This window comes from Hemiscyllium ocellatum, chromosome 12, assembly GCF_020745735.1.
Source record: "Hemiscyllium ocellatum isolate sHemOce1 chromosome 12, sHemOce1.pat.X.cur, whole genome shotgun sequence".
Classification (NCBI taxonomy): domain Eukaryota; kingdom Metazoa; phylum Chordata; class Chondrichthyes; order Orectolobiformes; family Hemiscylliidae; genus Hemiscyllium; species Hemiscyllium ocellatum.
In genome coordinates, this window is record NC_083412.1 from 11,020,167 (window position 1) to 11,035,808 (window position 15,642).

General features: G+C 43.3%; 1 protein-coding gene across 1 annotated transcript in view; it reads right to left on the minus strand.

Moving 5' to 3' along the window:
- LOC132820658 (spermine synthase-like) overlaps nt 1-15,642 on the minus strand; it is a 45,880-nt gene continuing 30,238 nt past the window's right edge. Inside the window, exons 7-8 of the mRNA XM_060832874.1 lie at nt 9,325-9,440; nt 1-581 (exon numbers count right to left, since the gene is read on the minus strand). Coding sequence (XP_060688857.1) covers nt 551-581; nt 9,325-9,440 — 147 coding nt within the window. The 3' untranslated portion in view covers nt 1-550. The remainder of the gene's footprint in view (nt 582-9,324; nt 9,441-15,642) is intronic.

Here is a 15,642-nt window from a genome sequence, read left to right on the forward strand (position 1 = left end):
TTTCAACAGTTGTGTTTATTCCAAAAACACAGCAATAAATTAAAAGAAATTAATATCCAAACTGACTATGGTTGACATAAGAGTATGATACCGCAGACTGAAATATGCAAAGACAAATCCAGAACAAAAAAAAAATTAACTGGAATAAATCACCACTAAATACAAAATTGTGAATTCGCTTACCCACCCACCCACAAAAGTAAAAAGATCTCGATTCACATTTACAGTGACATTCAGGAGGTCCAGTGCAGTCACCATTGCTCCTTGCACCTCCACTTCAAATGCAAATGACCAGACACTTAAAAATTCCCTGCAAAATATACAAGTCGCATCTTTCCTGAAAGGAGAAGTTGCATCACAGCACAATGCAAGACACCTCGGCCAGGAGACTTGATTTAAGTACACAGCATTACTTCAGTGAGAAACAGCCTGCATCAGGGTGCAAGTCTAAAAAGCATCATGCAGCACATAGCCCTGCCATCCTTACAATTACCAACTCTATTGATTTTTCATAAAATAACTTGCAACTTTTGATTTGAAAAGGTACGCTCTATTTTTTCCACACTGTGTAGAACACCCATCTGAACAAGGAACTTAAGGAAATCAAACAATTTGAGGTTTACACACTCGACACATTTCTATCAGTAAATATTGAAGACGAAAGACTCCACTTCCAAAAACATTGCCCACATAAAGTTATGATCTGGAGATGCCGGTGTTGGACTGGGGTGTACAACGTTACAAATCTCACACCACCAGGTTATAGTCCATCAGGTTGAATTGGAAGCAGTGCTCGACTACCACCTGATGAAGGAGTGTCGCTCCAAAAGCTAGTGCTTCCAATTAAACCTGTCGGACCTGGTGTTGAGAGATTTTTAACTAACCACATAAAATTAAGCTTTGCAATATTCTGACAAATTATATGAAAGCACGAGATGTACAATGTGTGTTTAGAGCAGTTCTGTGGAGCCTTGTTTGGTCACATGGAATCACTTAGCCATACTGAACCAATGACTTGGGCTTATAGATAATTTCACAAGTATGAAAACATCACAAGGCACGTCACAAAGGAAGAGAAATGGATGGTGAAGCAAGGGAGGTGATTCCTGAATAGATCACCTGAAGATTGACTGAGGAAATAAACAGTACGGAGGAATGTGTTAAAGCAAGAGATGGAGACAAGCTTATGGCCTGTACAGTCGAATATACAGCTGGTAAGGTGAAGGTGGGACAGAGTTTGAGAACTGTGTCCTACGGAGATTACAAAATCAGGATGGGTTCAAGACCAGAAAGCACGTTAAACACCAAGTTCATAATGAAATTGGAGATATTCTGCAAGACCTCAGGTTTTAAAACTTACCTAAAAACCCATCTGGTTTACTAAGAATACCTGCTGTCCTTACCTGGTTCAATCTACACGACTCTAGACTCAAAGACTCTGAACTGTCCTTTAAAATGGCCAAGCTAGCCACTCAGTTTAACTGCGATCAGGAATGGGAGACAAACACTGGCCTTGTCAGCGATGCCTAAAACCAGTGAAAGCAGCAGCAATACAAAAGGGGCGTTTAAAGTGGGTACAGCACACATTTGTTAGGGTGTACATAAATATGAAACATTAAAACTTAAAAACGGGAATTAAAGGCTTATGGCTTGAAATTAGGAGGATTGATCAGCGAGTTTGCTGATGATACAGAAGTTGGGAGGGTGATAAATAGCCTTAGACTACAAGAGCATAAACATAAGCTGATCAGATGGGCGAATCAGTGGCAAATAGAACCCAATCTGAACAAGTGACAGATGATGCACTTGGGCAGAGCAAATATGGCAAGGGAATACATGATGAATGGTCGGTCTCTGGAAGCAATTAGGATCAGAGAGAGCTTGGTGCACATGTACACTAGCCCATTAAAATAGCAGGTCAGGTGATTAAGGCATTAGCTTGCCTTCATGAGCCGAGTGTTTTAGAGCTGGGAGGTTATGCTGGAACTACAGAAACTGTTGGTTAGGTCACAGCTGGAGTACTGTACGCAGCTCTGGAATCCATGTTACAGGAGGGGTGTGACAGCATTGGAGATTTACCAGGATGTTGCATGGACTGCAGAGTTTCAGTTAAGCAGAGAGATTGGTTGTTTTGCTCAGAGCAGAAGGTTGAGAGGGGACACGATTGGTGTGTATAAAATTATAAAGGGGCATAGATAGAACAGGGTTTAGAGTAGGCGTAAGGAAACCATTTTCACCCGGAGGCTGGTGGGAACGTGGAAGGTTAGTACAGGCAGAAACCCTCATCACACTTTAGTAAAGATCCAGACTTGTGAAGCCAAGGTATACAGAACTATGCACCAAGTGCTGGAGTGTGGGATTAGAGAAGTTGTGGCTGCTTTTGACTGTTGTGGGCATGATGGATCAAAGGACCTTTAACCGTGCTGTAGATCTTGACAACTATGTAAGGGTTGGTTTATTTTCATTAGGCTATCCAGACAAGGTGCTGCACATGTCTATAACAATAAAAAAAAGACTGGACAAGTAAAAGGCAGCTACTTTCAGAAATTGAGCAGTTTAGGAAAGAGGAGACATAGATACAAGGTTAAATGCAAGAGACTGACAGCTAGTGAACGCCCTGCACAGGCAGGTGAGGTACCATGGAATTCACTGTACTCATCAGGGGTGGAATGGGCAACATTGAAGATTAGCTTGCATGGGGAGGTGAAGGAAGAGAGATTAAAGGTTTTAGCCTAGATTGTGCAAAGATTCCGAGAAATATTTGCTTGTTAAGATTAAATGCTGGCTAGAAACAAAAAATCTATTCCCTATTTTAGCTTTTATCTATTTTTATGACTGATGGTGTAATGGTTAAATGGAGGGAAGAATTTCACAAATTAGAACAAATTTGGGGAGACAGTCTGACGTGACCTGTGAAAGCCATTCCATTGGCATGCCAAATCAAATAAGGGTGATCTACAACCAAGGCTTCAAATCACTGACAACATGAGCCAAAACTAATAACAAAGATTTTTACAATTTGAAATAAAACAGCTTCATATTAATAGGCTGTTCACTCTTCTGTCATGTTTCAGTCCCCATTCGGATCCAGGGAAGATTTGCAGTGACACAATACTGATGAAACAAATCCAGTAAAACAAATCTTTCAAAAAACTTCAATGGCTTAGGGATAAGTCAAAACAATGTACATGAACATTTAACCGGGCTCCAAACCTAGCAGAGACAACAGAATATCATGTATTACACTTGCAGCATGGCTAAATGACTAAAATAATATAACAATGAATTTCCACCATGTGGAATACAATCAGTTCATTTACTCTATTTTTGTTTATAATCAGAATAACTTTACCTGAAACATCAGGAGCATCTGTGCATTAGTACCATATTCAAAATAAACTGGGTGGGCAGAAACAGGAAAATAGGAAGAATGGATATTCTTTGAGGGGGGGGGGGCACATCATCCAGTAGGGTCTGGCACAGATACCAGAGAGCAAATGGAACCAGGGAATTGGAGGTACTATACGTTCATTACGGGATAACTGGGTGAGAACCTTGGTATATAAACAGGACACAAAGAAGGCAGCGTGTTACATCGGTGCTGTTCTAGTCAGTATACATGTATTTTGACCGACAAAGTAGATGACTGGCCTCTGTCTAAGTTCTTTAATGTCTGGTGTTTCATGGAGGGGAATTAATGTTACAGCAAATATCGACTTGTCTAGATGGTGAATTTGGACAGCCGAATGGTCATTTATTGCCATAATCCAAGGTCAAGCTCTGAAAAGATTTCTTTGAAAAGCTATTTCTCAACTCTTCAGTGCACTAAATTTGCTTCATTGCATGCAGCAACGTCCAGGTTGGAGATAATTAGCAGAGAGTGCTACTCTTAGTTTCGTTCTACAGTATTATGTAGTATTCCAAACACAGAACAGGCCATTCAGCCCTACAGGTGCACATTGCTATTTACAATCTACACAAGCCTCCTCCCACACTACAAGTTTATCTATACTTTTTCAGAGTGTTGCTTTAGAAAGTTAAAAATATTACCCTCTGACTTTTCATTTTATTAACCTGTGTTTACTCAAAGGTTTCTCCTTTAGTAGTAAGTGTAAGCAACTCAAAGCACTTTGTCACAAAGATCAAAGCCACCTACTATATCACAAGGAATGGAAGCCCCTCCAGCCTGTCTCACCATTCAATAAGATCGTGGCTGACCTGACTGTGGCCTTACTTCCACTTTCCTGCCTGGCCCCTGCTTAATCCTCTGCTCCTTTGTCAGGTAGTTATTTAACTAAGAATTGCCTGTGAACAATGGGTGGCACGGTGGCTCAGTGATTCACACTGCTTTCCTCACAGCACCAGTGGCCTGGGTTCGATCCCAGCTTTGGGGTGACTGTCTGTGAGGAGTTTACACATTCTCTACGTGGGTTTCCTCCGGATGCTCTGGTTTCCCACAGTCCAAAGGTGAGGTGGATTGGCCATGCTCAATTAACTATCGTGTTCAGGTTTGGGGCATTAGTCAGGGATAAATATAGGACAGTAGGGGAATGGGTCAGGATGGGTTATTCTTCAGAGAGTCGGCACGGACTCGTTGGGCCAGAGGGGCTGTTTCCACACTGCAGGAATTCAGTGAATGGCCAGCTCTACTGCTCTCCAGGCAAGACAATGTCGAAGACCAATGATGCTCTCAGAAAAGAGATTTCTGTGTTTTAAATGGGCAACACTTAGTTTTATACAGTGTGCCCCTGTTTCAGAGTTCCTCATGAGACAGAAAGCATTCATCCTGCTGTCCTCTCAGAAGTTATCCTTTGGCAAGAACATAAAGCCACACATTAAAAGAGAAATTGCAGAGGGATACTTGTATCACAAGAAGTTAGTATGCAGGTACACCAAGTGAATACAAAGGCAAACTGAATGCACAACCACCTGATGAAGGAGCAGCACTCCGAAAGCTGGTGCTTCCAAATAAACCTGTCGGACTATAACCTAGTGTTGTGAGAGTTTTAAAACTGAATGCTGATCTTTAAAACCAGATGGAGTATAAAAGTAGTGGTGCTTTAGTGCAACTGGTGAGACCACGCGGTGTACAGTTTTGGCCCCATGACTTCATACTTACATTTGAAGGAATTCAGAGAAAGTTTTATTATGCTGGTTATGGGGATTATCTTAGTGGGAAAAGTTGAGTTTTTAGTATTCATTGACATTTAGAAGAACAGGCAGTAATCTATATGAAGTGGAAGGTTCTGCAGGGGGGTTGACAGGATAGATGTTGACAGTACATTTCCCTCAACGGAGTATTGTAGAATCTGGGGGGCAAAGATTAGAAACAAGGGGTCTTCCGTTAAAATAGAAATAGAGTTCTCTCAGAGGATCGTTAATCTTTGAAATTCTTTTCCCCACAGAGCAACAGAGGCCACGACACTGACTTTATTCAAGACTGAATAGGATAGATTTTTGAGGGTGATGAGCAGCAGGCTGGATAGTGAGTATAGGCCACAAGTATACCAGCCATGATCAGACGGAATGGTAGAGGTGTGGGTGACCTACCCTTGTTCCCTTTTATGACCCTATAAGCTTAAACTCCATTTCCTCTCTGACAACTATCTGAACTTAAGCCAAACCATTTGCAACCTCGCTGTGGCTCTTTATTTCCCAGTGAACTCTCAGCCACATATCCGTTTCCATCGCCGCCTCATTTTGAAGTATCATTCAAGTCTGATCCTGCCTCAGCTCATCTGTTGCTGAAATCCTCATTCCTTTCCTTACTATAACAGTTCCAATGCTCCTCTGGTCAGTCTCCCATTTAACATAAGTGTGCATTCATCCACAACTCTGCTGGCTGACACTTCACTCCCAGGTGTCCATTCACTTGCTGATCTATACTGGCTCCCAGCTCAATTCTGCCTTAACACAAGCCCTTATCCATTTTTTCCAAATCATTCAGTGCCCTTGTGCCTTACTGTCTAACCTCCTCCAGCAGTACAAACCTTCAAAATCTTTGCACGCTAATTCTGACCCCTTAAGCACCTTGGATTGTAATTGTCCCACCAATGGCAGGCAAATCTCTTTGCTGCTCTCTATTTAACTAAGCCTTTGACCACATGTCTTGACATCTCCTGGTGTGGCTCAACGTTAAAAATTTAATTTATACTGCTCGAGTGTTACAGAGCATTTCATAACAATTAAAAAGGTGATATGTAAATTATATTGTCACTGTTAGTGAAGTGATGCCTGCAACAATCCTTGTCGAATAACCATCACTTCCCTCCTTGCACCAGTCTGAGTGTCTACTTTTAACATCTTTCACCTCTTTCCTAACTAGTTTCGCAATCCACTCCATAGCTTATTTCAATTCTACATGTTCTGACCTCCATCAAATCTTGGTCAAGCATAACCTTTGCTTTTGTTGTGGCTGTGACATTTTCAGTCGCTCATCTTTCTTTTCAGTTCCATCTGCAGGCACGGATTCTTTTTATTCCTAGCACCAAATTTAAATTAATCAGTCTCGGGTCCCCTCGGCCTGTTTTGACACTCCTTTCCAAATATAGTAATGCCAGTATTGCAATAAAGTATTATGTTTCAGCACTCATTTCCAGCTCACCTCAGAACTTATACTAATGGGAAACCTTATAAAAAGGTATCTAGCACCATCAAGGTCAACTTTGTCTTCAGGTGGCACTAATTCTCTGCTTAATCTTTCTTTTTCAAATAGATAATAGCTCTGATATCGCTTCTCTAACCTCTGAAAATGGTTGGTTGTAATCCATCAGGATCAAGGCTTCATTGTAAAATTAGTTGGGTTATAAATACCTACTGTCATCTCATCTTAAATTTCCTCTCATGTGCTTTGATCTTTTTAATGTCTTGCCAAAACAAGCCAGCCTCCTGTAATAATACAAATGTTAATTATTTAATAGACCTGGCATTTTGAGCTGAGGGCTTTTAACAGGCGTACTCCACTTCACAGTTTTGCTGTTTGAGTCTGACACTCTCCAGGTCGTCCAGGACAAAGACGTTTGCTTGAATTGCACCGTCCACTGCCTTCAACATTCACTCCCTGCACTAAATGATACACAGTGGCAGCTGTGTATACCATGTACAAAATGCAGTGCAGTTAACTCACCAAGAGACAGCAGCTTTAAACCCACTGCCTGTACTATCAAGGAGGACAAGGCCAGCAGATAGGAGGGAACCACCACCTGCAAGTTCCCTTCCAAGCCACTCACTGTCCTGACGAGGAAATAGATCACTGTTGCTACAGTGTCACTGGGTCAAAAATTCTGAAACGGCCTTAGCAGCACTGTGTGCATCTACTGCCCAAGGATGGCAGCAACACTACGTGGCAGCTCACTGTCCCCTTTGAAGGCAATCATGGAAGCTGGTTTAACTCTCAACACCCACACACAATGAAAAGCTATCTACAGACTTCTTGACAATTCAACTGAGTTTTGGTTGGCTTATGTCTCCAGCATTTTGTTAACCACCTACTGTCATCCTCTTTGCTTACTGTATGCTTTTTAGGATTCAATTTTGTCCTTACTTACATGCCACAACTGGGATGTACAACAAAAACTGTAATTGCGAGGGACACCCACACACTGTGCAAATATAAATTTTTAAAAACCTGCCATGGCTAGTTTCTTTTTGTTCTTCAGAGGAATATTGTTCTGTTTTCCTGATGTAGATGCTTCCGACTATCGCCACCCATTTGCGAAAATGCTTGGTTTTTGCCAGCTCTATTCTCACCTTTTAAAAATCATACTCTGTCCAATTTTTCTTTTTCACTCTGGACTTGATTATTTTAAGCTCTCAATCTACATGCCAAGATTACGATGTTATGATTGCTATTGCTAGGGTGCTCCCCATTGCTAGTCAGTTCTTTAGACAGTTGTCTGCTCTTCTGTTCTGATCAGCTCTACAAGCCTTCAATAATTAGCTCTAATTCTGTCATCACTGCTACAAATTTTGCAACATAAGATTTCATTATAATAATTTTATGTAAAACTACACAAGCGGGCAATTGTATCACCCTTACCTCTAAAGCTGTAAAGCAATGTGTCTAATAATTTGCACTTATGCCAGTGGCACAGTCAAATACCTCAAAACACTTCAGTGGAAGAGTAAACAAGATCTAATACAACTTCAAATAAGGAGCTATTGCAACAAAGTGGTGCACTCTGAGGAGCATCTTAAGGGAGAAGTAAATAGATTTAAGGGCGGCACGGTGGCTCAGTGGTTAGCACTGCTGCCTCACAGCAACATGGTCCCAGGTTCGATTCCAGCCTCGGGTGACGTCTGTATGGAGTTAGCACATTCTCCCAGTGTCTGCGTGGGTTTCCTCTGGGTGCTCCAGTTGCCTCCCACAATCCAAGGGTGTGCACAGGTTAGGTGAATTGGCCATGCTAAATTACCCTTGGTGTTCTAAGTTAGATGTATGAGTCTGGGGTAAATGTAGGGGAATGGGTCAGGATGGGATACTCTTAAAAAGTTTAATACAAAATGGGACGACACAGTGGCTCAGCAGTTAGCACTGCTGCCTCACAGCACCAGGGACCCGGGCTCATTTCCACCCTCGGGCGACTGTGTGGAGTTTGCACATTCTCCCCGTGTCTGCGTGGGTTTCCTCCAGATGCTCTGGTTTCCTCCCACAGTCCAAAGATGTGCAGGCCAGGTGAACTGGCCATGCTAAATTGCCCGTAGTGTTCATAGAGGTTAGGTGCCTTAGTCAGGGGTAAATATAGGGGAGGGGAATGGGTCTGGGTGGGTTACTGTTCGGAGGGTCGGTGTGGATTTGTTGGGCCGAAGGGTCTGTAGGGATTCTATATAAAAAAAGACATACAGGTTCGTACAGGGAACCTCGGAGCTCAAGACCAAAGCAAGTGGAGGCATTGTTGTCAATGCTGAGGTGATGGAAGTTAGAAGAATGCAGCAAAAGGCCAAAAGTTAAAGGGAAGCAGAGTTTTCAGAGGAATGTAGAGCTAGATAAGAGTACAGCAGAGCGGGAAGAACAAGGCCAAGGAAGGATTTGAATAGAAGGATAAGAATTTCAAAGTCAATGAGCTATTAAACTGGGTCACAATTCATTACCTCTAATTTAGGAGCACCGTGCAGTCAAACTTCTGTCAAGTTAAAATCAAAACAGAAGTTGTGTGTTTCCAAAGATGTATTGCCCTTAAGCTCCACTCAATGCTGGGGGATATCAAAATACTGGGGAATTCCCTACACGGCAATACTAATCTAGGCAGCGCAGCTATTTAAAAAGGAATCTAACATTTAAATTACTCCCAAAGCAACTGCATCACAGAGCAGGGAAAAGGATACAATTCTGCGTAAGACGGAACACATACAACTTTCTTTGAATATTCCACAGGGCAGTAGAGTTTGTTCAGCTGCTGTTCATACATCGCTAGTGCGTCTGTCAAGTTTGCACAGTTACCCTAGAGGACAAAAGGACAGTGAAGATATTAGGCAATTTCGTTCAGGAGCATTTTTTTTTAAAACCACACTCAGAATTCATAAGATGTCAAGTTTCAGATTTTTTATTGGAGGTTACTGACCTAAATCAGAAGATTTATCATCTAGAGACGGGCAGCAAAACTTCAGAACTCACAAGGCAGGCAATTTGAAATGACTCAACTACTAAACAACGAACTTAATGCTGGCAGTTCTCCATCCAGTCATACCAACCACTGATGTTAGCTCCAGCTTGAAATCTCGAGGGAAAATGCTGTCTGCAAATATACAACTGGCTAATCCAGAGGCTTAACATCTTAGAATACATGTACCAAAAATGTGATGTATGTATGAGAAATAATTGTGCTAGTGCACAACTTTACACAAGTTAATGAATTTATATTGCACAGAAGTCTTCGCATTTGAAACTTTAGCTCCATTTTCTTCCCCACAAATGTTGCCAGACCAAGTGTGTTTCTCCAGTATTGCTTTCTTTCACATTACAGAACTGTTTCAATTATCATGCAGGATATTTACATCAATAGACCAATATCAAATTCTGTATTACCACAATGCAGTTCTGTCATTTTATTTTATTCTGAGACTTGCACATCACTTGCAAGGCCAGTAATCATTACCTACTCCTAAATGCCCTCAGGTTGGTGGTGAGCGACTATCTCGGACGAGTGCACTTGTGCATTGCCAGTACTTCAGTGGTATCAGGACATAGGGAGTTCCAGGAATTTGACTCCGTGACGATGACAATTCGACATGGTTCAAGGCACTGTGGCACTGTCCCTACTTCTTAGCTAGGACTTCCAAGTCACACTTCAGACTGGTTTAGATGGTGGGGAGGCAAAAGGTGAGTTATTCAAGACAGAACTCCCAGTCTTTGACCTGTTATTGTAGTAACAGTATTTGTGACAGATAATACAGTTTGGTTTGTGGGCAATTAGTTGATTCTGGAGATTTAGCAATGGTAAACACTGAATATTAAGGCACAGGGAGGGGGCTGAGGAGGAGATAAGATGAGATCATTAGATTCCACATGTAGGTTTGCTCGCTGAGCTGGAAGGTTCATTTTCAGATGTTTCTGTCACCATACTAGGTAACATCTTCAGTGAGCCTCCGGATGAAGAACTGGTGATGCAGCCCGCTTTCTACATGTGCGTTTGAGTTTCCTTGGGTTGGTGATGTCATTTCCTGTGGTGACAACATTTCCTGTGATTTTTTTCTCTGGGGGTGATAAATGGGATCCAACTGGAACTCTATCAACAAACACATTGACTTGGATCCCATTCACCACCCCCTGAGAAAAAGAACAGGAAATGACCAACCAAGAAAACCCAAATACTTAAATAGAAAGGGGGCTACACCACCAGTGCTTCACCCAGAGGCTCACTGAAGATGTTACCGAGAATGGTGACGAAACATCTGAAAACAAACCTTCTAGCTCAATGAGTAAACCTACATCCAGAACCTCAACCTGAGCTACAAATCTTCTCAAAACTCCCTATCATTAGATTCTCTGTCATTGGAGATCATCATTATATGGCACCTACAGAGCATGAAAATTAATTGCTGCTAATCAACCGATGCCTTGATATTGGTCAGGTCTTGCTGTATGTGGACATGGACTCTGTCAGTATCTAAGCAGTTCTGAATGATGATCACAGCACAGCAAAACTCTCCACTTCAGGTGTTATGCGTGTGTGGCAGTCACTCGTCCAACAATTGAAGGTGATTGGATAGGGCGATATGCTGAGGAAGTCCTCCAGATGACTGTCTTCTAACAACCACAACCATTTCCATCTGACTTCAACAGTTTTCCCAAAATTCCCACTGACTTCAATTTTACTGGGGTTTCGGGATACTCAGCTTTTTCAAAAGCCAGGAACAGCGAACGAACCTCAACCTATGGAGTTTCTAGATCATGTTCAGACCAGGGCCGTGATGACAATGCCCAGGTGTAAGCTGCTGATCCATCCAACTATACACAGCTGTGATGCCACACATACAATGGAGGATGCTCTCGCTGTGTAGACGGGCTGTAAGATAATCGCTGCTTCATCACCAGCACAGACAGATGCACCTTTGACGGGTAGACTGGCGAGGACAAAACTCAAGCAGATTTGCCCATTTTGGTTTTCTGACCATCTGCACCAGGTCCAGCATGATGTTGCCAGCTCAGTCAGTAATGGTGCCACCATGTCACTTTGGGTGATGTGCACTAATGTCCGCCAGAAGTCAAGGTAGACATCGGTACCAATGACATAGGTAGGGAAAGGGATGAGGACCTGAAAAGAGAATATAGGGAGTTAGGCTGGAAGTTAGAAGGCAGGACAAGCAGAGTAGTAACCCTAGGATTGCTACCAGTGCCATGGGCTGGTGAGGCTAGGAACAGAGAGCGAGTGCAGCTGAACACATGGCTGCAGAGCTGGTGTAGGAGGGAGGACTCATATGTGGATGGATTAGGATATCTTCTGGGGAAGGTGGGACCCGTACAAGAAGGATGGGTTGCACCTGAACTGGAGGGGCACCAATGCCCCGAACGGGAGGTTTACTAGAGCCCTTCGGGAGGGTTTCACCTAGATTGGCCAGGGGTGGGAAGCAGATGATGGAGTATGTAGCAAACAGCCAGATCCAGTCAGCACAGAGTCTGAGAGAAGGGAATAGGCACTTGACAGGGCAAAGATGCAAGCAGTGTGATGGATTGAATGGTGTCTATTTTAATGCAAGTAGTATCAGGAATAAGGATGATGAACACAGAGCATGGATTAGTACTTGGAACTATGATGTTGTGGCCATTACAGAGACTTGGACATCACAGGGGCAGGAATGGTTGATAGATGTGCCAGGGTTTAAATGCTTCAAAAGGAATGGGGGTGAGGTAAAAGATTTGTCTACAGAGTCAGTATGAGTGGAAGTCAGAAACAGGAAAGGAGTTTCTACAGGCGCTCCAGTAGCAACAGAGACACCGAAGAGCAGATTGGGAGACAGAGTTTGGAAAGATGCAGAAGTATCAGAGTTGTCGTCATGGGGAACTGGAACTTCCCTAATATTGATTGGAACCTCCTTCGTGCAAATAACTTGGATGGTGCAGATTTTGTCAGGTGTGTCTAGGAAGGATTCCTGATGCAATATGTAGATAGGCCAATTAGAGGGGAGGCCATATTGGATTTGGTGCTTGGCGAACCATGCTAGGTGTCAGGTCTCTCAGTGGAAGAGCATTTTGGTGATCGTGATCTCAACTCCCTGACTTTAACTATACTCATGGAGAGGGGTAGGAGCAGACGGTATGGGAAAGTATTTAATTGGGGAGGGGGCATTACAATGCTATTGGGCAGGAACTGGGGCACCTAAATTGGGCACAGATGTTCTCAGGGAAATGCATGACAGAAATGTGGAGATTGTTAAGGGAGTAATTACTGATAGTGCTGGAGAGGTTTGTCCCACTGAGGCAAGGAAGGGATGGTCGGATGAAGGAACCTTGGGTGACAAGGGATGTGGAACATCCAGTCAAAAGGAAGAAGGAAGCTTATTTAAAAGTTGAGGAAGCAAGGATCAGACAGGACTCGAGAGTGTTACAAGGTAGCCAGGAAGGAACTGAAGAATGGACTTAAGTGAGCTAGAAGGAGGCATGAAGAAATCTGGGCAGGTAGGATTAAGGAAAACCATAAGGCATTCTACACGTACGTGAGGAACAAGAGGATGGGCAGAGTGAGGGTAGGGCCAATCAGGGAGAGTGAAGGGAACTTTTGCCTGGGGTTAGAGGAGGTAGGAGAGGTCCTGAATGTATACTTTGCTTCAGTATTCACTATTGAGAGGGACCTCGATGTTTACAAGAACAGAGTGTTACAGACTGATATGCTCAAACAGGTTGATGTTAAGGAGAATCTGCTGAAAATTTTGAAATTCATGAAGATAGATAGGTCTCCTGGCCCAGATGGGATATACCCAAGGTTACTACAGGAAGCAAGGGAAGAGAGTGCTGCACCTTTGGCGATGATCATATTGTCCTCACTGTCCACTGGAGTGGTGCCAGATGATAGGTTGTCTGTTCAAGAAAGGGAGTAGGGACAATCCTGGGAATTACACACCAGTCAGTCTCACGTCAGTGATGGGTGAAGTATTGGAGAGGATTCTAAGAGACAGAATTTATGATTACTTAGAAAACCATAGTTTGATTAGAGATAGCCAGCACGGTTTGAGGGGGGCAGGTCATGCCTCACAAGCCTTATTGAAAACTTTGAGGATGTAACTAAACACGTTGATGAAAGTCGAGCAGTAGATGTGGTCTACATGGAATTTAGCACAATGTTTGATAAGATTCCCCATGGTAGGCTCATTCAGAAAGTAAGGAGGTATGGGATACAGGGAAATCTGGCTGTTTGGATACAGAATTGGCTGGCCCAAAGACGACAGAGGGTGGTGGCAGATGGAAAGTATTCAGCCTGGAGCTCGGTAACTAATGGTTTTCCGCAGCGATTGGTTCTGGGACTCTCTGCTCCTGGTGATTTTTATAAAAGACTTGGATGAGGATGTGAAAGGGTGGGTTAGTGAATTTGTCAATGATGCGAAGGTTGGAGGAGTGGTGGATAGCTTCACCAACCAGTGGTAGGCTGTTGTAGGTTGCAATGGGACATTGACAGGATGCAGAACTGGGCTGGGAAGTGGCAGATGAAAATGTGTGAAATCATTCACTTTGGAAGGTTGAATTTGAATGCAGAATTCTTGGCAGTGTAGAGGAACAGAGGGATCTTGGGGTCCATTTCCATAGATCCCTCAAAGTTGTCACCCAAGTTGATAGGGCTGTTAAGGCAGTGTATGATGTGCTGCCTTACATTAGCAGGGGGATTGAGTTTAAGAGCCATGAGGTTATGCTGTAGCTCTAGAGCGCCCTGGTTAGACCACACTTGGAATATTGTGTTCAGCTCTGGTCACCACATTATTGGAAGGATGTGGAAGCTTTACAGAGGTGCAGAGGAGATTTATGAGGATGCTGCCTGGACTGGAGGGCATGTCTCATGAAGAAAGGTTGAGAGAGAATTGGCTTTTCTCATTGGAGAGAAGAAGGATGAGAGGTGACTTAGTAGAGGTGAACAAGATGTTGAGAGGCATAGAGAATGTATAGCAAGAGACTTTTTCCCAGGGCGGAAATGGCTATCATGAAGGGGCTTAATTTTAAGGTGATTGGAGGAAGGTTTCAGGGAGATGTCAGAGGTAGGTGCTTTACACAGTGTGGGGTGAGTATGTGGAATGCACTGCCAGCGGTGGTAGGTGAGTCAGATACATTAGGGACATTTAAGCGACTTTGGATAAGCACATGGAAGATATATTAGTCCGAGTTCCATCTCAGAGTACTGTCAGTGCTTTCTCCAAGTCGTGTTTAACACAGAGGAGTAACTGGTCCATCAGTTCAGAGGTGCAGTTGGTGATCTTCAGCAAGACGTTTGCCAGTCCACATATCCTGCCAAGATGACTCCAAAACTCTCATTTCCTTGAGTACTCCAAGGCCCCTTCCTCCTGACTGTGAACTATCCCTGGCATTCTATAACTCCTGTCTGATTTGTGCTCAGTCCTGATTACCCAGAACACCATGCTTCTGTAATATAATCAGGAGTCTTCTCCCCATTGCACAGACCCTTTCACCCGTCTCCAGTGACGCTCCTGCACCCTGATCCCTCCCTCTAGGTTTTACCAACAGCTCATCCCTTTATTGAGAACTGATGTAACATTGGCCACCTTCATTGCTTTGCCTCCCTCCCCCATTTGAAACGGTCATCCTGTGAACTTGTTGCCCCGATTCTCTGTCAACCTTGCCCTCTATTAACAAAAATAAAACATTTTCCAGTCGCTTTCAGTTCTGAAGCGTCACACTGGACTCATGGCATAAACCGTCTCTCTCTCCACATATGCTACCACTTGAGTTTCTCTCGCACTTTGTTTTTACACAGAGTGGATGCTGGGTCACCCAGCACACTGTGGTTCTGTGTTATAATCAATGTCAGATTGTCTAGTACTTTGCTCCAGTTCTCTCGTCGTTAGTGTTGCTGTCAAGTAAATACTGATGACCCAGCACTCATTATGCAGAAGGTGGTAGAGACAGACCTTTCAAAGCAACAGTGCACATAACTGATTTGCTTGTTCGGCCTCATTACAGGGCATTGAGCAAGTAACACTGGA